The sequence below is a fragment of the Phocoena sinus genome, chromosome 10 (genome assembly GCF_008692025.1).
Source record: "Phocoena sinus isolate mPhoSin1 chromosome 10, mPhoSin1.pri, whole genome shotgun sequence".
In the NCBI taxonomy this organism is placed as follows: domain Eukaryota; kingdom Metazoa; phylum Chordata; class Mammalia; order Artiodactyla; family Phocoenidae; genus Phocoena; species Phocoena sinus.
Window position 1 is genome coordinate 41920378 of NC_045772.1, and position 23791 is coordinate 41944168.

The 23791-nt window shown below is 40.1% G+C and overlaps 1 protein-coding gene across 2 annotated transcripts in view; it reads left to right on the forward strand.

Annotated features, from left to right (window-relative positions):
* The window catches only part of E2F7 (E2F transcription factor 7), a 32897-nt gene extending 26680 nt beyond the window's left edge, over positions 1 to 6217 (forward strand). For both annotated transcript variants that reach the window (XM_032647268.1, XM_032647267.1), the window contains 2 exons: positions 694 to 1115; positions 3222 to 6217. In XM_032647268.1, the coding sequence (XP_032503159.1) occupies positions 694 to 1115; positions 3222 to 3392 (593 nt within the window). In that variant the 3' untranslated portion in view covers positions 3393 to 6217. The remainder of the gene's footprint in view (positions 1 to 693; positions 1116 to 3221) is intronic.
* The last annotated feature ends 17574 nt before the right edge of the window (positions 6218 to 23791 follow it).

Genomic DNA, 23791 nt, shown 5'->3' on the forward strand with positions numbered 1-23791 from the left:
TAGGGATCAGTAGCTTTTTCTGGGCCATGGGCCCTTGGACTCTATGGTGAAGGCCGTGGATTCCTCCTCAGGATGTTTACAAATGCAGAGAATTAAATACATAGGATTACAGAGGAAGCCAATTATATTGAAATCCAGTTAGAAAAGGAATTTTTTTTAATTATAGTAATAAAAAGATCTGACAGCAAGTGCAAGCCTCTCATAACCTCACAGTTGTGGGGACCGTTAGACTCTTAAGACATCTGCCATCGTGGTAACATTACATGAATACATCTGTGCTTTTTACTAGTGATAAATTCAAGGTACCGTTCATTCTGTTGTGATTTGTTGCCCGTGGTCTTAATTGAGGGAAATATAAATTTCTGTTAGAAGTTTTGTAAAAAGGAAGCTATCATTGTTCCCAACCAAGTTCACTTTCCTCCTCAGTTTGGATTCAGTGGAGCTCATGTTAATCAAGTCTCTCAGGAGACTCAAGCATCCACCAAACTGTCACATAGGTAACTGTGGGAATTCAGCGGTGGCCACTGTGGCAAGGAGACGGTGCGGGGCTGGGAGAGCACAGAGCGGGTGGCCAGGCTGCGGCATGAGGGTTGATTGACAGTGGGCTCCCGTTTGAAAGGGCCCTGAGGGGTGGGAGCTTGGATGGGGTCTTCACATTGCCCTGACTTTCACCTTGTTCTGCTTCTGTTCCAGGACTAAATGGTTTCAGTGTGCTCTTATCTGGCAATCAGACCCCCCGTGCTGTGGGACCGTCTTCAGGTCAGCTGCCGCCGCTCAGTGTTCCATGCATGGTCTTGCCATCGCCGACGCTGGGCCCTTTTCCTGTTCTCTATTCACCCACGATGCCCGGGCCGGTGTCCTCTGCTTCCAGTGCTCTCCCAAGCACGGGACCTGTGAATCTCGGCTTGCCTGGCCTTGGATCAACAGCTCACCTCCTCATCGGCCCTGCTGCCCTGGTTAATCCAAAGTCATCGACACTCCCCTCCACAGATGCTCAGCTTCAGGGTCCACACTCACTTAACCTGAGTCCGGTGATGTCAAGATCACACAGCATCATCCAGCCCGAGTCCCCCGTTTACGGAGGACATCCAGCCTCTGTGGTAAAATTACAACAGGTGAGTCCCGAAGGTTCATTTCAGCTCCGCACAAGGAGCATCACTCCGTGATAGCATTTGCCTGCGTTTAATCAGATTTTAGTCAAACAACCGTAGGACAGGGGTGCTACATCAGATTCTACCTGGCTTCCATTGTAGACCCAGAGGTATCTGCTTATTTCATAAAGCATGGAGACAGAAGGTGGGAGATCCTGTGCTTTAGAGGCAAAACTCGTTTTAGGTGTCAATCTGTTTCTTAGACTCAGGAGGAACTTATTTAAAGCATAGCTCATGGGGATTTGTGACGCATGCTGAATATTCAGATGATTTCTCCAAGCTCTCATTTCATTAGGTTAATAACGGAGACCATCCTGAATTTTAATTGTGCAGCTATAGGAAAAATCAAGGGAAACGAAAGTCTTGATACTAGCTCAAAGATTTTTAGCGTCCATCATTTCATAAAATGCATTGTTTAGGAGGCAATGGCTATATGTTAATATATCCACTGTTTCCTTGATGTGTATATATATACATATTCAAAATAGATACAGATGTACATAGATAAATGTCTGTAATCGATATAAATTAATCAGTACTTTATTTGCCTCCCCCAACTCCATCTGTAGTTCAGTCAGTGAGCATTTGTTGAATTCCTGTTATTCATTAGGCATCGTTCAGAGTAATTATTTCTCTCCCAGAGAAAGAGTTACGTTGTGACCAAAAGTATTTTAGATAAGTAATTCAGGGGCTCAAAAGTTTGTTAGACATTGAAAGATACATGTTAGTTTTTAAACAAGGCGATTATAATATAGCATATGCTTCTTGATCACCAGTTACGTGCCAGGCACTGACCTAGGCAGTAAAGATGTAACAGTAAACAGGATAATGGTCCCTGCCCTTTTAGGGCACATTAAAGGGATAAATATGTAACGTGAGAGGATAAATATTAGCAAGTAAACAAAAAGAGCAAAGACACATGCACATACTACTTGCCTGGCATGATCTAAAGTGCTTTATTAATCTCATCTCCTTTAATTGTTGCAACCCTGCTAAGTTGGTACTTTTATCATCCCCACTTATGGATGAAGAAACTGAGGGACAGACTGGTTAAGTAATTTGCCCGAGGTCACACAGCTAGTTATGGCAGAGCCCAAACCCTGGCTGCAGGTGTCAGTGCCACACTTGTGACCTCTTCGCTAGGCTGCCTTTCTGCACACAGAATAAATCAGCTAATTTCCAACTGTGGTAAGTGTTGTGAAGGAAATACATTGGAGGAGTGTGACAGAAAAGCAAAGAGGATGGAACACCTGTGTGGGGATCACAGCGACACAGGTCAAGAGGGGGCTCCTACACTGTTAGTGGGAATGTAAGTTGGTGTAGCCACTATGGGAGACAGTGTGGAGATTCCTCAGAAAACTAAAAATAGAGTTGCCATAGGATCCTGCAATCCCACTCCTGGGCATATATCCAGACAAAACTATAATTCAGAAAGATACGTGCACCCCTATGTTCATAGCAGCACTATTCACAGTAGCCAAGACCTGGAAACAACCTAAATGTCCATGGATAAGAAGATGTGGTACATATATACAGTGGAATACTACTCAGCCATAAAAAAGAATGAAATAATGCCATTTACAGCAACGTGGATTTAACTAGAGATGATCATACTAAGTGAAGTAAGTCAGAAAGAGAAAGACAAATACCATATGATATCACTTATATGTGGAATCTAAAATATGGCACAAATGAATCTATCTACAAAATAGAAACAGACTCACAGACATAGAGAACAGACTGGTGGTTGCCAAGGGGGAGGCAGGACTGGGAGTGTGGGATCAGCGGATGTAAACTGTTATATGTAGGATAGATAAACAACAAGGTCCTACTGTAGAGCACAGGGAATTATATTCAATATCCTGCGATAAACCATAATGGAAGACAATATAAAAAACGAACATCTATGTGTATAACTGAGTCACTTTGCTGTACAGCAGAGGTTGGCACAATATTGTAAATCAACTCTACTTCAATTAAAAAAAGAGGGGGCTTCCAGTTCAGAGACTGGGTACAATTTGACTTCACTTCTGTTTTTATGTACTCTTTTTTGTTCCTTCTCTATTTTAGTCACCAGTTCCAGTGACCCCCAAGAGCATCCGACGCACACATCGAGAGACGTTTTTCAAGACGCCTGGCAGCCTCGGGGACCCTGTCCTTAGGAGAAGAGAAAGGAATCAGTCACGAAACACCAGCTCAGCACAGAGGAGGCTCGAAATCCCCAGCGGCGGGGCCGACTAACCTGACGCTTTGCCCAGCAGGGGTGGGATGGAGGTGCCTGAATTTCCCTGTGTTACAGGTCATGTCCTAATGGTGAACAGAAACTAGAATGCAAACCATCTGGTCTTCAGCATGCATCCTTCCTCTCTCCTGCATCCCCTGGTTCTAATGTTAACTATCCATCTTCAGGAAGCATCTATTTTCCTGAAAGTAATTGTTCCTAATTGTGCATTTCTTACCAGTTAGAGTCCAGACTCTGTTCGTGGTGTCACAGTGGAAGCACCAACTGACTGTTGTGGTTTTCATTCAAGAATCATCTTGTTGCTGGAAGGAGATCTGAACAGCCTCCTGGAGCCTTGTGGTTTTTCTAAAGTGGGGGAGGCCCGTCTAGCACTTAACTGGGTTGAGCGTTCTTGACGTGTATTCCCACTCACCCCGAGTAGATCTGTGGTGAGAGAAACTTCCTTTCTGCAGTTTGAAAAAGCTACTGCTTCCTTCGGCTTCATCAGGAAGCCAACTTCAGTTTGAATCCTATGGTATTATTTATTTTTTTCCTGAAGTGGGATTTAGTGCAAAAAGTTTACAACGAGAGCAAAACACATGTTTTTCAGGGTATGACGACTTGAATGTTTGTACTTTTTTCCTATAATTTGCCCTGCACTTACTTTACAACCTAGTAATAATGTGGATAAGTGTATATACATGACGGAATGTCAAGACCAGAATAACTGTGAAGACACACCTTGCTATAATGAACTGTGCTAACCTGAGCTGGGCCTGAGAATTAGGATGAACTCTAGCAGCCAGATAGCTGCTTCTCAATAACTGTGTGAACAGTGAGGTTTTACTGTTCGTTTGTAAAAAAAAAAAATCCTACTATGTTCAGTTTCCTTCACTACATGCCCTTGTGTTTTAATTTAAATGTTAACTGTAGAACGTCAGGTATGGGATGTCTTCTAGCAATTGCTGTTTATTGAATAAATCAGGATGGTAGAAAGGAATTATATGGAAAATTGGAACCTAGTTGGGACCTTTTAGTAGAATTCTGAAGAGTGACAGCGTAGAAATTGATGTAGGACAATAGGTGATACTTTATTTTATTTTCTTTTACTTTTTTTTCTTCATGTTGGGAAGAATAAGAGGGAAAACGGACACATTGATGTTCAGAATCCAAGAATATTCAAATCAGAGTTATTTTTCCTAGAAATGCAAAATAAGAACAGAGAGTGCAGGGGATCGTTGTTCTAGCATAAATATAATTCTGGAAACTTACCAGTATCCCTTTGTTAAACCATATTACTTTAGGGTTTCATTAAGTAGCCAAACTAGATCTTTGTATGCCTAGATGTATTATTTACCTCATTGTCTCTTCAGAGTAAATGGCTTCCTCCCTCCCTCCCTCCTCCCTCCCTTCATTTTTCCCTCCATTCCTTCATTCCTTCCTTTCTTTATTCCTCTCTCCTTTTTTATACTTCTTAGATGTGGAATCTTGGTGTAGGATTTTATTTTTATTTTTTGGACCCAAGAAAATGTTATATGAAAGAATAAAGATATTAATTTAAGAGACTCTGGGAGTCTGAATAAAGTAGCTTTATATTAACTACAGGATAATATTAGCCTTATCACCCCCACAAGATTTTTGAAAACTTGAGGTAGGTAGCAAGATTAAATAAATTTGCTATTATATAAAATTTTTATCAACACTAAACTTTTAAAGTTTACAAGATATTTTTTCCCCCTTGTTCACAAGACTGTGAACGCTCTAGAGTTTAATTCTCTAGAGTTAAACTGGTAAAAAATGTGATTCTCATCATCAGCTAATCTAATTGCATGGTAACGATTACCCTGAACTAATATGATGGGTTCCCTATCGAAATAAAAATATGCCTTTTTCAAGTAGATTATAAGACACGTGGCATATAAATCTGCACAGGATACATGCATTTTAAATATATCAATGCTTCAGACCTTCCACAAAATATTTTCACTTGAGAGGTCTATATTTAGATGAAAACACAGACCGATTTTCCCCTCACTGTTCTTGGATGCCCACCACTTTCTCTGCTATCCTTTTTTTTTTTTTTTTTTTTTTTTGTAATTCTGTTCATGATATGACCACATAAACCTCAGAGGATTCACAGTTCTTGAGGGGTGTTAAGAAACAAACCCATAAATGAGATTATGATTCTGTGACCATTCTTAGCAATAGAAAACCAAGAGCAGGTTCCTTTTGTTTTCAGTACCCACTTCTTCATGTGTCTTTGTGACGTGTAGAAATAATAATGCAGTGGTTGTTTCCGTCGGGAATATGAATTTGTTACAGAGCAACTGATGGTAGTGGAGCAGCTGAGCTAGACTTGGATATTAGGGGTGGTGAAGAAGCCGTGGCAATCTTGAGTCTATCATTGTATAATTTCGTAAAAGAAGAAAAAAAAAAAAAAAAAGATTGTCAGTGATCCTGCTAAGGAAATGCAGCTTTGAGTCAGCACTGAGGGAGGTGTGTGTGTGCCCTACACTGTCCAGGGTTTGTGAAACCCTTTCATTCTGGTACAAGAGTTGGGGGTATAACTTTTATACTTGAATCTACCTACCAAGTTTACATTTCTCAGTTCCTTTTTGTAAGGTGCTACTTCTGTATTTAAATACCTTTTTTCCCAGTGTAAAGCTGCTTTCTGCTTTATCTATTGCACTGCTAGTTTTGTGTAGGTATTAATTTTATTGCTGCTTACTGCTTTTTTTGTATCACTCAGCTCTGCTCTTTCTTCTAATGGCTATATTATCTATATAATTTTTTTCCTTTAGCAAAGTATTAAGCTTTATAAAATAGCAATAAAAGTTCATTCATTTTAACAAGAGCAGTTGGTTGTGTTTGTTGGGCTTTCTGTGGGTACCGATTTCAGTAAAACCATTCACCGTTGCAGAACAGCCAACCAGACCTTCATAAACCCAAGTCAGATCCTTTTGCTGAGCCCTTCCAGCGGTTCCCAAATGCCAAAATTTACTGTATCAGAATCATGTGGGAGCTTGGGAGGGTTGTGGGACTATACTGTTGAGCTTTTGATTTCTACCAGAGATAGAATCACTGGGGGTTTGGAGCTTCCAGATGACTCTGAAGCTTCACCAATGTAAGAATCACAGGTGAGACTACCTCCTGATTTCTCATGTTACCTGCAAGGTTAAATGCTTCTCAGTCTAGCAAATTCCCACCTGTAGTTCAAAGCCAAATTCTATTGTTAACCCTCACTTGTAAATGAACCTCCACGCTGACCTACTCTGACTTTGCTTAGCTCGTAGGATCTCCGGAGTCCGTTAGTGGTTGCGTTGTTGTCAGTCTCCCCTGCTAAATTGTCAGGTGCTGGGGAAACAGCTTTGAAACCCCAGCGTCAAGCCTGGCACTTGCGACTCCGGAAACCCCCAAAATGGTGAAAGGAGGGACCGTAGGACCTGCTGCAACAGGTCTCGCCCCTCTGCCAGCCTTCAGTTAGATTCAACACATCACTTCTTGTCCCAGTCTTTAGCCTTCATCTTACAGATGTGTCTAAAATAACCCAGGATAGATTTGCTTCTACACACACGACAGGATTAGGATTTTACCAGCCTATATTTAGTGGCATGTTACGTTATAACAAGGCCCTGCTGTATTGCAGGCATCTACCAATATCTTCTCACACATGCCTGTGTCGGTTGTCTTTAACGGTGTAAAGGGTACATTGAACAAGCAGAACTCATGGGGTAATCGTGGAAGCAAGTTAGTTTTGTCTCCCAGTGTCCCTTTAAGCCTGGTCAGTGGGGGTAATGCACTAACCCTTGTAGGAACATGAGGTCAGGTGCTGTGACCTCCTTGTTACTGTAAATAATAGAAGTTCTATAGTCATATTAAGTTAAGACAGTCTCGGTTCACGATGCAGAATGAGCGTTTAAAACTTCTGCCACTGGGGCTCGCTGTAGCCTGGTCACCGATGATGGTCCTTTGTCTTTTCTCTGCTGGGCATCTCTCCTCTCCCAGTGAGCTGGCCTAGATTTCTGTGCCCAGCAAGGTCAAAGCAGGGGCAGTGGGAGAGGTAAAGGCCGCAGCATATCAACGGTTTAACAGGCACTGTCGTAAGCAGGCTTCTCATACGGTGGGACTGGCAGAGGTTGGAGCTGTTTTGTGTGGACAGTTCCTCAGAAGCCTCAGCTTGGGAACACTTGCCTGAACTTTCTGTGCTGCAGGCAATTCATTTTCCTCCAGCTGATATTCTCCCCCAGTCTCTGATTTTCCTGCATCCACTCCAGATAGCCTACTGGGCAGGATTTAGAACAGCCCCAGGCTGCCTCTATCTGCCGTCTTAGCCCACATCCAGTGCTCTTTGTCTGATTCTTGAGAGAGAAGGCCCAGCCAAACTCACGCAGCCTCCCCGCTCTCTGCCAAAGCTGCGATCCCACCCAGATCCCCCAGGCCAGAGTCATACAAGAGAAAGTGTCTCAACTGCAGGCAAGAGGTTAGGCAAGCAACACCCCACAGCTCCCCTTAATGGCTCTAGGGAGGCCTCCCTAGAGCCACAGGTGAAGGACCACAGCATAACTCTCCACAAAATCCACTTCTATTTCCATTTGCTCCACCCTTTCAAGGCTCTTTCAAGGCCTTGTAGGTTAAGGGGTTCCATAGTGTGTAACTGGTTTGCAAAACCTCTTGATCAATTTTTTGGAATGCAACTATAATTTGCTGCTGCGGCCAAGCTCACCATTTAACATCCTGTTAAAATAGTTATAACCTTCCACTGTCCAAGATTTGCATCTTCCTAGATGATTGTTATGGCACTTAATAAGCTCATCCTTAAGAAATTAATTTTTGATAGCTATTAATGTTTTTAGTATTAAGATTGGTTTGATTAGTTCAATGTCCTTTCTGTCCTGCAAATGCTTCTGAAATGAAATCATACCTGAAGCTACAATAGTTTTCTTCTTTTCATTCTCTCATATCTAAACCCTTTTTTTGTAAATAGCACAGTGGTAGCCTTCAGTTTGATTGGCTCTTCTATACAAGCAGCTGGTCTTTCCCCAACTGTGCTCTGAAGAACTCAACTGCTGATACATATTAGGAGTCAACAGTGGGTAATTTTGGTAAAACAAAATTAAATAGTTAATGTTTTACTACAGGATTTATTAGAGGTTGAAATTTGCAAGAGGAAATAAAATACAAATTCTTTAAACCTGGTTTGATAGCGGGACCATTTTTTTTCTTAGCATCTTACAAGATGTTCCTCTTACAAGGTTCAGCAGAAGCTACTTTGAGAATCAATGAATTAACCTACCAAATAACCCTCTAAAAACCGAAGATAAAAAGGACATTAGCTTCTTAATGTCAGAGACCATGGGTGCTTTATATCTGTATTCACAATGCCTGCCACAAAATGTGCGCCCAATAAATAAATGGGTGATGAGTTAGCACAAATACAGTTAACGCTTGAATGACGTGGGCATTAGGCACGCTGACGCTCCATGCAGTTGAAAACCCATGTATAACTTACAGTCTGCCCCTTACCCTCCATATTTGATGCTCTTCCACATCCTGGCTCTGCATCCACAGATTCAACCAACCCCAGATTGTGTTGTAGTGCTCTAGTATGTATGTATGTATGTATGTATTTTTGCGGTATGCGGGCCTCTCACCGTTGTGGCCTCTCCCGTTGTGGAGCACAGGCTCTGGACGCGCAGGCTCAGTGGCCATGGCTCACGGGCCCAGCCGCTCTGCGGCATGTGGGATCTTCCCGGACCGGGGCACGAACCCGTGTCCCCCGCATCGTCAGGCTGACTCTCAACCACTGTGCCACCAGGGAAGCCCTCTAGTATTTATTTTTGAAAAAAAAAAATTGTAAAAGTGGATCTGCACAGTTCAAACCTGTGTTAAGGGTTGACTGTACATGATTTTTAAAAAACCTTTAGAGGAGTTTTTCATTGCATGGTTATACATATATTATTTATTTAATAAATTATTGTGGTATAGAGCTTGGGGTTTTCTTCGTTTAGAAGAATGGCATCTACTATGCCATCAATGCTTATAAAACCGATTGAATTGTGAAAATCCTGCTTTTAACTTTCAGTGGCATCCCATGCAGCATTTTCTGATACTTTTAGCATGCCTTTCCAGTCCCCTCACAGTCTGGTCCCAACTTGGCTTCCCAGCTATGCTAGATATTGTCTATTGACCCTCAGCATTCATTCCCAATCCCTTCCTGAGTTCTTTATCACAGGGTCTGGGAGGCTGGGAACTACATTTCCCAGATCCCCTTGCTACCAGGTTCTAGATGTGATCCTGTCAGTTAAATACACTCATGCAGGATTTGGTGGAGAGAAAGGAAGCTGAAGTTGTTCTTCCTCTTACACTATAGTAACAGATGGCATCAGGCTGAGTATTTTACCAGCCATACTTTATTCTACTGTCCAGTCAAAGACTATGTACCAGCTGTGATATTGGCAGTGGTTTCACACTGTTCCCAGCCATTGTGAGGAAACAGCATCCCCCAACCTCTGGGTAGCAGCTGTGGTGACATGATGTAAACACTGCACAACAACCCCCTACTTCATTTCCATCCCTTCCAGCAATTCTGTAAGCACCTAATTCTCTCCGTTAAAACCTTCCTACTAGAAATACCTAGAGTGTTTTCTAAATCCTCCCACCACCTATCCTCTGTTGATCACTCCACTCTCAGTGCTCTTCATATTATTTTCTGCATCCATGCCTTTGCACAAGCCATCCTCTCTTCCTAAAATGCCCTCCTCCCAACCCCATTTCTCTTTCCCTATTGGGCTATCTCATATGCATTTTCCAAAATCCAGTTTAAATGCCCCTACCTTGGGAAGCATGAATTGTTTTCCCCACCACGGTGGGAGATCCTCCAAAGCAGGACTTGAGTTTTTCTCATCTAGTGCCTAGCACTGTGCCCAATGAGTATGTGAATAAGTGGTCAACCAAGCTGAAGAATACATAATAGGGTACCCTAAGTTATCAAGGTGGCTATAGCTACTAGCAGCTATAGCTGCTAGTAAACAGCAGCTTCTTACCAGCATCAATATTTGCATAGCTCCACCTACCTCACCAAAATCATGCTAATCATTTATTCACTCCATAAACATTTATTGTTACTATGAAAATGGCAATAGTCTTTGGGGGGGTGCATTTTTCTCTCCCTTCCTTTATCTCTCTTTGATAATGGTAGAGAATTATAGAAATGTAGAGTTCAAAATTACCTTGAAAATTCATATTCACTGTATTTTACAGAGGGGAAATGGAAGGGGCTTAAGTGACTTGGCCTGGATTACACTGCTACTTAACCACAAAGCTGGACCAGAACACAAGCCTCCCAATAACCTAGTCCAGCACCCTTGTCCTATGCCATGCCAGTTGTCAGGCGAAAGCAAAACCTTCTAACAAGATGTTGAAGGAGACATCCATACAAATCTATCAAATTTTCAGGATGTATGAATTTTATAGACTCACAAACTTGGGTGTGCAGAAAGCTGTGACTTTATTTCCCAGGCAGTCCTCTCTTTACACAGCAAGCTGAAACTGTGCAAAGCAACCTTAACACCTGACCTGGGTTTTGAGAAATGCATATGAGGTTGTCAGGTAGACAAACAGAGGTGGGAGGAGGGACAGAAGGAATGGCTGGTGCAAAGGCATGGATGCATAATTACAATTGTTCTGTGATCTTTAAACATTTTAATCAAAACATTAAAAACTTTCTTACTGTTGACTATAAATATTTAGGGAAATGAAAAAGTCGTAAAACTAATATTGATTTAGTATGTAATTTAAAACATTAGAAACATTGAGAATTAAAGTGTTTTATTTCTTTATAAAAAAAACTTATCAAGAATAGTTTGGGGACTTCCCTGGTGGCACAGTGGTTAAGAATCCGCCTGCCAATGCAGGGGACATGGGTTCAAGCCCTGGTCCGGGAAGATCCCACATGCCACGGAGCAACTAAGTCTGTGTGCCACAACTACTGAGCCCACGTGTCTCAAGTCCGTGTTCTGCAACAAGAGAAGCCACCACAATGAGAAGCCCGCGCACCACAACTAAGAGTAGCGCCCGCTGGCCGCAACTAGAGAAAGCCCACTCACAGCAATGAAGACCCAACACAGCCAAAAATAAATAAATAAATTTATATTTAAAACAAAAAGAATAGCTTGAATAGCGCCTAACTTCTCATCCTATAAATTACAGTGAGTACTGATCATCTTTTCTATGTCTTGACGGATTATTATACTCCTTCCTAAGTTTGAGTCAGCTTCCAAATTTTATCCTTTGCACTTTCAATTTGATGAAATATCTCTATGAGGTCATTTAATGTGGCGTTTTTGCAGGCATCACTCTCTCTGGGGGCATCTATATCCTTTTCATCCCAATCGCTTTCCTTGCTTACACTGATAAATTCACCTTCATTAAGTTCTTCTAACTGTATATCGATAGTCTCTCAAATGGTGGCAGAGTCTACATCCTCACTATCAATTTTTTCTTTCTAACTACACTTACATTCAGTTCAAATTTCACCTCCAGCATTATCACTTTTTTTCTTTCTTTGCTTCACTTTCATCTTTTTTGGCCAATTCTTTCTTTCCAGTATTGATTTTATTAAAATATCACGTGTTTGCATCACTGGGAAACCCAGAGGCAACATGACTACATGCCTTTCTGTCTGCATGAACAGACTTTGTGCATGAACAACAGACTTTGAAAGAACTGACATGATTGGTCATTGGTCACAACAGGATCTGTTATTTATGTAGTGATTTGTGGACTGAAACAGTGAAGTTGATATTTTTATCCAGTTATACACAGTTAATATATCACATCAGAGTAACTGGAATTTGAACCATGTTTATGTAACTAAACCATGGTAACTGACATGCGTGCATATCAGAACTGTGCAAAGCAAGGACTGCTTGTATATATTCTGTGATTAAAATTAATATCTATTTGAAGGTTTAAAGACTTAAACATAAGACATCACAGCATAAAACTCCTAGAAGAGATCATAGACAAAACATTCTCTGACATAAATTGTACCAACGTTTTCTTAGGTCAGTCTCCCAAGGCAATAGACATAAAAACAAAAATAAACAAATGGGACCTAATGAAACTTAAAATCTTTTGCACAGCAAAGGAAACCATAAACAAAACAAAGAGACAACCTATGGAATGGGAGAAAATATTTGCAAACGATGCAACTGACAAAGGCTTAATTTCCAAAATACACAAACAGCTCATACAACGCAACAACAAAAAACAAAAACCCAATCAAAAAATGGGCAGAAGACCTAAACAGACATTTCTCCAAAGTAGACATACAGAAGGCCAAACAGGCATATGAAAAGATGCTCAACATCACTAATTATTAGAGAAACACAAATCAAAACAATGACGTATCACTTCACAATGGTCAGAGTGGCCATCATTAAAAAGTCTACAAATAGCAAATGCTGGAGAGGATGTGGAGAAAAGGGAACCCTCCTACACTGTTGGTGGGAATGTAAGTTGGTGCAGCCACTATGGAAAACAGTATGGCAGTTCCTCGAAAAACTAAAAATAGAATTACCATATGATCCAGCAATCCCACTCCTGGGCATATATCTAGACAAAACTATAATTCAAAAAGATACATGCATCCCTATGTTCATAGCAGCACTATTCACAATAGCCAAGACCTGGAAACAACCTAAATGTCCATCAACAGATGAATGGATAAAGATATGGTGTATATATATATACAATGGAATACCACTCAGCCATTAAAAATATAAACCGAAATAATGCCATTTGCAGCAACATGGATGGAACTAGAGATTATCACACTAAGTGAAGTAAGTCAGAAAGGAAAGACAAATACCATATGATATCACTTATATGTGGAATCTAAAATACGATACAAATGAACTTATCTACGAAATAGAAACAGACTCACAGACATAGAGTAGACTTGTGGTTGCCAAGGGGGAGGGAGAGTGTGACAGGGATGGACTGGGAGTTTGGGGTTAGCAGATGCAAACTATTATATATGGGATGGATAAACAACAAGGTCCTACTGTATAGCACAAGGAACTATATTCAATATCCTGAGATAAACCACAATGGAAAAGAATATAAAAAAGAATGTGTATACACGTATAACTGAATCACTTTGTTGTACAGCAAAAATGAACACAACATTGTAAATCAACTATACTTCAATAAAAAATTAATTTCTATTTTAATCTCTCATTCTATCTACCTTATGGCAGAAATTAATCTCAGTCAATTTGGAATAATATCATTCAATTCAGCACACTCCCCATTCCTCAACTTACACTTCCTGCCACTCTCTAGAAGCAGTACTTGTAGTGACAAGTATTTAAAAACATAATTCAAACAGGCTTAAACAATAAAGGGCCTGGTTTGCTTACATCATTAAAAGCACAGAGGTAGGACCATGATTCAAGCTCAGTTTCACTTCAATTCCTTTGGTTCTGCCTTACTCCACATGCCAGTGTTATCCACAGGCTTCAGCAATTACATTTCCACTCAAGCCAAGTTCAAAGGAAGAGAAAAACAACGTGTGGGAAGTTCTTCCAAAGGAGTAAGAAAAGACTTTCTCAGAGTTCCCCCAGAAAAATCTCTCCTCAGTTCTTATTGGCTCAAATTTTATTACAAGTCCATTTTTAGACCAATTACTGGCAAGGGATGTAGGATTATCTTTATTCCATTTACACCTATATTTGGAACTGAAACATATGGGCTCTGTAGGGGAAGGGTTGACACCTGAACAAAATTGGGTTCTAGTAGAATGCGAAGAGCAGGAAGTAGCAATTGCAATTTCACTACAGCCCATGGCATCAGGGCACCAGGAAGGATATATGGGTTCTCAGTCCTTATCTGTTCAAATTGACATCAGCTCAGCTGTACATTTTTCCTTCCAATCTTTGGTCCTTATTACCCTTTTGATACTAAGTCCACTCCCAGCCCCGGCATTCCCCACTGGGCCATTTTCATCCAACCCCAAGGCATCTCCAAATCGGCTGGTTCTCAATCCCATGTTCACCACACCACTCACAGCCCCCAGGAAAACCTAGTTTTCTAGGATGATAATCTTTCATCTGCTTTGAGCACAATTCAGAGGCCCAGGAGAGTCTTGTGAAGCTGTCTCTGATTCTCTCTGCCCAGACAGTTTCAGGAAGACTGGGCCACAGTGTCACTTTTTGTCGAGTCTGCCCCTTTGGAGCCACCATTTGTGAAACTTCAACTTGGTATGCAAAAGCAATTAGCTTTTCGACCCTGCAAGGCCATTCTGGTGAAGTGTTTCAATTAGAGGGCATAAATCTTGTCTTATACACAGAGATACATATATAGGTGTTTATCATTCCATTGTAACAGCAAAAAGCTATAAATGAACTAAAGTTCCAACAGCATGGATAAAGTGTGATCTATACATTATCTCATGCTACTGCTGAATACTTTAAATGAACAACCAGATCTATATGCATCAACACGGATACAACTAAAACATAATGTTGAGTGGAAAAAGTTGTAGAAAGATATATACATTTTACATCACGTATATTTTTAAAGCACTTTGTAACAAATATATAAAAGAATAGGCACAAAGAAAATATACTAACATCAGAATAGGGTTAATTCTAAAAAGTTAGGGGTTTAGAAGGGGAATGAGATGGGATTACTGGAGGTGCTTCACCTGCACCTACAATGTTTTATTTCTCTTTGTGACAAAGGGATCTGAGGGAATATGGCAAACGTTAACAGCTGGTAATTTGGGGATATAAGTACTCACATCTTTGTGATATTAATCTCTATACTTTTCTTTATGTTGGAAATATTTTATAATTCTAGAATTAAAATAGCTATTTTAATTTAATAATTTTAGAAAATGATTACCATCTGTTGACTGTAAATCAGTGGTTCCTAGAGTTGGGGTTTTTATGGCTGTGGGGGGCTTGTACTATCTGTCAGAACATCTGTTGCCTCTTCCTGGACCAAGTCTGTACTTCCTCACCGTGTTGAACTCAGCAGAGACCATGAACTTACTTTTCTTTTTTCTTTTTTTTTTTTGCGGTACGCGGGCCTCTCACTGTTGTGGCCTGTCCCGTTGCAGAGAACAGGCTCTGGACGCGCAGGCTCAGAGGCCATGGCTCACGGGCCCAGCCGCTCCGCGGCATGTGGGATCCTCCCGGACCAGGGCACGAACCCGCGTTCCTTGCATCGGCAGGTGGACTCCCAACAACTGCGCCACCAAGGAAGCCCATGAACTTACTTTTTCCAGAAATGTAGATGGAAGTGATGCGTGTCCCTGGAAGCAGGAGTTTTAAGAGAATGCTCATGATTTTCTGTGCCACGATCCAGCTGTCTGAGAGAGGGGCTGCTCTGTCATGGTCTTAAGCCGACCTGCAATGAACATAGAGCGTGAGCAGAAATAAAACTTGTTCTCAAATCACTGAGATTTGGGCTTGTTTACTACCTCAGCCTATTCAGGCTATTCTAACTGGCACAATTTAAAAAGCACTGTAAGTGAAACACCAACATGGCATGGGCTTTCAAAATCAATACTGACATCTCTTAGCACCATATTTCTTTTTTTTTTTTTCAGTGCAGAAGACATTACAGCAAAATAAGGAAGAGTTATTTAAAGTCAGCAAATTTAACACTTTGAAAACTTAACAATGCCCCCCTCTGCCCCTACTACCACGGTCCTATTTGGCATCAGACTTATGGAAAGCTTCATCATAGACTGGCTTTTGGGATAAACCAGTGATTTCAACCAGGGATGTGCAAAGACTTTGCAAGATATATATATATATATATATTAAAATAATTTAAAGGGAATACATTTCCCTTGTATCTTCAAATTCCATTTGTATTTGTTTCCAAATTTGATAATCTTAGTAATTTCTAAAACTGATAAACTTGATAGCCCTGGTAATCTCTGGCCAGCTGTTATGCTGGTATAACTGTGATGCTGTGTCATGTTGTTCTGTGTTGTATTGTTATAGTTCTCTGTTCCCGTCTCCCGTTTTTCCCATTAAAAAAGAAGAGCTTGGGTGGGGGGGCTCCCCTGGTGGCACAGTGGTTAAGAATCTGCCTGCCAATGCAGGGGACATGGGTTTGAGCCCTAGTCCGGGAAGATCCCACATGCCGCGGAGCAACTAAGCCCATGCGCCAAAACTACTGATCCTGTGCTCTAGAGCCCACGAGCCACAACTACTGAACCCACATGCGCTCTAGAGCCTGTGCTCTGCAACAAGAAGCCACCGCAATGAGAAGCCCGTGCACAGCAATGAAGAGTAGCCCCTGCTCGCCGCAACTAGAGAAAGCCCGCGGGCAGCAAGGAAGACCCAACACAGCCAAAAATATAAATAAATAAAAATAAATAAATTTTTTTAAAAAAAGGAGAAGAGCTTGGGGAGTTCCCTGGAGGCCCAGTGGTTAGAACTCAATAGTGTGGCCAAAAAAAAAAAAAAAAAAAAAAAAAAAAAAAAGAGCTTAATTCCCACACAACCAAAGTTTACAAAGGTACACTGTTTGGGATACAGGTATCTATGGGACATCCATCACAGGAACAATTTTAAATACTGGTATCTGTCCTGAGAAAGTAAATGATTCTAATGACTGGGTTTCTAATCCTTTTGTGGGTCAGGTAGCTTCCAATTCTTTTGCTCTTACTTAATAGCATTGAACCAAACTTAGCCAGTTGCCCACTGATCATTAAAAAATATATCTTGAAAGAGTATTAGGTTATATTTAGCAAGTAACTTAGAAATCATTCAAAAAATTGAGTTACATTGCCTAATAAAATTTCTTCCAGTCCCATTACTTGCTGCTGTGAATGAAAGTTTCTTGAGGTTTAAAACTAGAAAAAGTGATAAAAACAGAGAATATGGATGCTGACCCGTCTCTCATGCTAGCAATAATGAATATTCATCATAGATAATTGAACTAATTTTTTAAAATCCCTATATCCCTCACTAAGATGTAAATTTCCAAGTAAAACACTACTTTATAATTTTTTATAATTGTTGATCAACATTTATATTTGTTTTTAATCAAATGTACATGTAAAAAATATAGATAACTAAAACCTACAGTCACAGAAATATTTTGTAATTTAAAATCTAATTTACATACTTATTTTTTTACAGAGAACATATATAAAACTTTATATATATAGTATTTCATATATATAACATTGTATCTTATATATAAGATATATATGCATAAAACATTACAATATAAGTCTTTTGGGGAAGTAAAATTCAAATACAAGTTTAAGGAGAAAAAGAATTGTGTGAAAATTATTCATTTAAAATTTCTTGCTCATGTAATATTACAATGGCTGATGGTGTACATCAAATCCCTTTGGCATTTTGCTTCCATTGTATACATTTAAAGGAGTGTTACAGCAGTTTTATTTTAAAATGTCGATTTCCACAACCACAGGAAAATCTATTCCTTACAACCATTCAAACTTATAATTTAAAGTTTTACGTACAAGGTTAAAAGTGTACTTGAATTTTTCAAAATTATTCTAAGGGGTACAGACCACTATCATATTCCCAGAGACGGACCCTCTCTCATGCCCATCCTTCACCCTTCATCTCTCAGTAGGCTCCCAGCATTGTCCACATGGTGGCAGTAGTGTCTGTGCAGAAGGACGGATTTCCAAATCTAGGTGGCTTCTAAATCATTCCCATATTTCATTTTCAATCAACATGTTAAATAAACAGTGTACATATAGCATTAGAACAATAAAATGTCCACTGTGACTTACCGCTGCTGAATTTTAAAATATTTCATTAAATTTTCCAGTCATGTAACAAATAAGCTGTAGTTATAACTACCAGAGCTATGTAAATCTCTTTTCACCCACCTGGGAATGACCTGGACATTAAATTCATTTTTTACACTCCTCTCTGCTTTTCTCTTCCCTGCTGCTTACACAGTCTCTGGCCACCCCCCAGCTTCAGTTGCTAAGCAACTAAGAGAGCTTCCTTGTTTTGGAACACTAACCATTAACTGCCCTCATTTTCTCTAATGAGAACATGGCTGCAGCCCAAAAATCACCTCCTTTTTCTGAAAAACAGAGCAGGATGCTTATGACTTATGCTAATAGTAAAGCAAATCACATCTCAATAGAAAAGTGCAGGAAAAGGAAACCCGGAATGTTTGAGCAACTCTGAACACAATACCCAAACACTGTGCTAATAAGGGTTCAGTTTGCCTTATTTTTAAAAATCATGATATTATTAAGCACCTATTATATGCCAGGTACTGTGCTAAGTGCTTCACATTTATTATTTCTTTTAATCTTCAAAATATTATTTCTTTTAATACTCAACCCTATTTTTTGAAGGTTTTTACAACACTGGACAGAGTAACTTTATAAGATTTGCTTGAGTGCAAGGTACATTGCTTTTTTTCAGAAAGGACTATTGCCAAAAGGGAGGAAGGAATAGGAAACTTTGACAGGTAACCATTCACCAGTCATTCTTAGGCAAATCTGTGGTTTTTAATTTTTATTTTTATTTTCATTTTTCAGATCGGAAAGCTGAGACCCATAGAAGTTAAATGACTTGCCTAAGTCACAGAGCCAACAAATGGCAGATTTAGATTCTGTCTGACTTTTACACCATTATGGCACACTGCCTCTTGCTCATATTAGGTTCAGAATGTGACAAGAATTACTATCTTAGCTCATTAATTCATAAAATGGTGCACTTTTTCCAACATGTAAAAGTATGATGAGAATTTCAGTAGTAAAGCTCTAGCAGGCTCTTCTCTATACACAAATAGAATGTTCTCAGTCCCCGTGTGAGCAGTTAAACTAACCCAAGTTTAAACTTTGCCTTGCCACTCGTATAACCTGAGAAAGGGAGAAAGTCACCTCCTCACATTGAGCCTCAGTTTCTCCTCTATAAAAAAAAAAAAGAGCATCTATTGCATAGAGATGATTTGAAAATTAATGTTGTATGTTCAGCAGGATATGTTAAACTGTTGCAACACATGGACTCCCAAATGTGTAACAGCTCAAACAGTACAGGAGCTTCCTTCTCACTCTCACTTTAGCTCAAGGCGGGCGTGCCTCTTTGGCAGCACACCTCTCCTTCAAGGTAGCAGGTTGCTAGCAGTTGTGCTACCTTCAATAAATGACTTTCAAGATCACCCTGGGCATCAGCTCCATCCAGGTAAGCTAGACAGGGGAAGAGTTGGAGAAGCAAGTTTGAGAGGCTTTTAAAGTCACTGGAGGTGGGATACCTCACTTCCAGTCACATTCCATCTGCTGGAACCCAGGCACATAGATGCAGCCATGTGTAAGAGCCTGGGGATGTAAGCTGGCTGAAGGCCCAAGAAGAAAAGGACCTCGAATTTGGGGAACATCTCAATCTCTGCCAAGGGATCATGTTTCTGTGACCATTTCTTACCACACACAGAGTAAGAGTTGAGTAAATGTTAGTTTCTTCTCTCCCTCCCTTCTTTCTTTCTTGCTTGTATTTTTCTCTTTCTATCATCCATTCATCTATCTAGAAAATATTTCTCATATAAGACATAACCCTTCATTGTGGTGTGATAACTCTTCAATTGACATTAAAACAGTAAAGTAGCGATGAGGTGATTTTTATAGTAAACAACTTTTTGTCAAGCGGGAATCTAAGTCTTCTCAATAAACATTAGCTGTTTTCATCATGATTATGATTTCCTCTTTTTTAAGTTGTCATTGCCTATAAAATATTTGATCTACTAAGTCACAAAATAAAGAAATATTTGAAACAATACTGGATCCTCCATGTTTCACTTTGTAAATATTCTAGAATAGTGTAAGTTCTCAGAGTTGGAAGGGCCTCTCAAGGTCAATTTGACAAATATCCTCAGTTCAGAGGTGAGAAAAACAAAGTGTAAAGTGAGGTGATATGCCCAAAATCCCACAGCTAGTCCATGGCAGGGCTGGGTCTTTGCACATCTAGTCAAGCTCTTATCAGTGATCAAGAAATGACATAAATATTGAAGAGGTGCATGCAAAGCTCTTTGAGAACCCAGAGAAGCTTAACAGAAATGTAGAAACAATTCTGATTTCCTCAGAAGACTGATGTTAAAATGCCAATTTTATCTAGAATCAACATCATTTTGGGTTGAAGTCATTTATCAAATTAGCAAAATAATCTCAAGGCAAGAAAAAAAAAATTAGGAGAATTGACTTTTGATGGAGGGATAAAGTGAGAACTGGGGAAGGTCCAGACCAGGGTGTGAGGAGGGATTTTGAAAGACAAACATAAGTGGAGCAGAAGATATTTGCATGGGGGAGGGATTGGGGGAAGGGTGGGGGAAGAGCTTCAGCTGCCGAGAACCAGCATAAAGCCTTCGAACATCTCAGACAGAGGGTTTTTTAACCTTATTTATTAAGAGTTTATATAGCAAACAAAAACAGAAACAAAAACAAAAAACTCAGAAGGCGGATAGTGAGAGCTTATATAGCAAAAAAAACTCAGAAGGCAGATAGCAGAACATTTTAAAGATGAGCAAGTTAATGTTCAGAGAGCAAAAATGACTTGCCAAAAGAAATAGCAGAGCTGGGATTTGAACCTGGTCTTTGGACTTTGAATCCATTAAACTTTCAACTAACATATGCTATAGGAAAGGGAGCATTGAATTACCAAAGACAAACTTCATTCACTTCATGAATTCATGAAGGCCATTGGTCTACAGGCCATTGGTAGACATTGTAAATATGGCCCCAATTCTCCACTCACCCTCATTTATCCATTGCTCATTGCAATGCAACTTTACAAATTCCTCCTGTTAGTTGGTAGAGTCCATTTTCCCATATCTTAAATCTGACCTGCCTAGTGACTTGCTCTGGCTAAAAGAATGAAGCAGAGATCATGAGATGCCAATTTAAAGTCAAACTATTAGAGACTTCATGTGTTTCAGCTTTCTCTACTTTGGATTTCTGCCTCCAAATTAAGAAACAGTTTGGTCTAGCCAGATGGAAGATGAGAGACCATTTGGTGTAGAGATAATTCATGCCAACAGAGACCTTCCTAAACTAGCCAGATCCCAACCAACCCACCAGCTAACAGGAAACACATGAAGAATCCAGACAATATCAGTCAAACCCGTCCCAGATCAGCAGACCTGCCAAGTAGACCCACAGATTAACAATAATAATGGTTATTTTAAGCCATTACATTTTGGGATGATTTTTTACTCAGCAAATGCTAACTGATATAAGGGGAATCTTGCTTCAGAACTAGCTTGACGATCAGCATAGCCCAGCAATCCATAAAGATTTGCCCAAACATTATAGGAATATACTGAAAATTTATGCCAACTACCTCTAGTTTCCACAGTTTTCTCTTGTAACTGGCAAAATGTATATTGCTCTTCCTCTGCAAAAGCAGAAAATATCCTTAAATGAAAAAAAAAAAATTTCTCCTCTCAGTCACAACCATACCCCATTAAAGAAATGCTGAACAAATGTCTTTCAAAAATTAATCCTAAGGTCATCAAATAATTAGGTTGTCAAAGAGCCTCTTTGTTTTTGTTTAACCTTGTCGGCTTTGTGTATAGATCATGGCATAGAGATGCTAATAGGGTCATGTACTAATTGTCCTCATTTCCTTGGAAAACATCAAAAGAGAACAGCAAGAAGAGTACTTTTTTAGTCCAGAAATAGAGAAGTTATTAGGCCTTTGAGAGGTAATATCAGGTCAAAAACTGATGGCTGAAAAAGATGTCTCATTCCTCCAGTCTGTAAGTCTCCCCTCTTTCCTAAACAACTCATCCTGTGTAACAGGCGAGCCTTTAGAGTATCAGTTCTAGACAACAACTCATCTTCAGACTTTGCTGAGTTTGGAGGGTCAAGTTTCAAGAAAACCAGGCAAAGTCAATTATGAGTTATGTGAGAGTGGAAATTCCATATGGTTTCTGACTTGTAAAAAAATATTTTTTTTAACTCTATCTTCTCCACCCAAACTTGTTTTTCTTAAGTATAACCTTGTCTTGTGGTTACTCTCTAAAAGAAAATATTTTAAAAGATCTACTTTGGAAATAAAAAAGTTCTTCAAGTTCACCTTTGGTCTGTGTCAGCAAGTGTTTCCACAGGCTGTTTGCCAGCACGCTATTGGTGCCGTGTGATTTGTTCAAGGCAGCCTGCCCTTTATCAGACCTACGGTAGATGAAAAAAGGAGAGTGATTTGACAGTTACATTTTAAATCTAGTTAATATTGAAAACATTTAAATAGAGCATAAGGAATTCAGTTCTCTTATGCCAGAGGCCAATTATTCCCCCACTTAACTTATGAGAAGGTGTTATCCCACGGTTGGGAGCATGGGTTTGACACTCCAGTTCTGCCGTTTACTTGCTGTTTGGCCTCAGTTTCCTCCTCTGTAAAATGGGCTGATACTAATGTCACAGAGTGGTTTTTAGGAAAGGATGCCAGGTACATAATAATAAGTGGCCAACATTTATTGAGCTGAGCCCTGGACTGAACATGCAACACCTCATTTAAATCTCAGATGAGGAATTGAGGCTTGGCAGTTTCATGCTTAGGCTATAGCTTGCAAATAGCAGAGCTCATATTTGAGCTCAAAGGTGTCTGATTTGAAACCTCCACCCTCTTCCTCTTCCCCTTCTGCCAGCTCTTTACAGATAAAGAAGACTCTAGGGAACAGCTGAGACACTAGCAGGAAGGGATTTGAATTGCTGATTCCACACGTAGAGGGCAGCCTTGCTCTGGGAGGTGAGTGAGAGAGTGATAAACTTCAATTACGTTCGAGCCGTTGTATATTGAGGTCGGTCTCTTTGTTACAGCAGTCTGGTCCACCCCAACCAATACAGTTGACAAGTACAGAATTCAACACCAAATATGTTAGTTGAATGATGTTAAAGGCTAGTGAGATCAATCTGTGATGATCTAATATCCCCACCTCCTGAGGAAAACATACATGAGAAGCAGGAGAGCAGGGAGGTAAGAGCACGATCTTCCATTTCAGACAGACCTGGCTTGAGCCCAGCTCTGCCACTAACTAGGTGTGAGAGAGCAGGTAAATTGTTGAACCTCCCTGAGCGTTGGTGAACCCAGGTGTAAAGTGGAGATGATAATAACCACCTAAGGTTTTGTCAGGATTGGATGATATCATAACATAAAGTGCTCAGCACAATTAATAGATTCTATGACAATAATCATATCAAAATGCCATCCGATTGGGCGAGAAAGTTTCCACCAGCTGGTCAGAGCACCCTTGCTAAAAGACAGCGATATGGGGACACGTAGACAGTTCTTACTCTTCAGGCTGTCCTTCTTATCTCCGGTTTAACTTACTCATCCTCCTTGCTCCAAGGGTAGTCTTTCAGATGTAACAGTAACATTAGGTAGGGTACCACTTTCTCTCACAT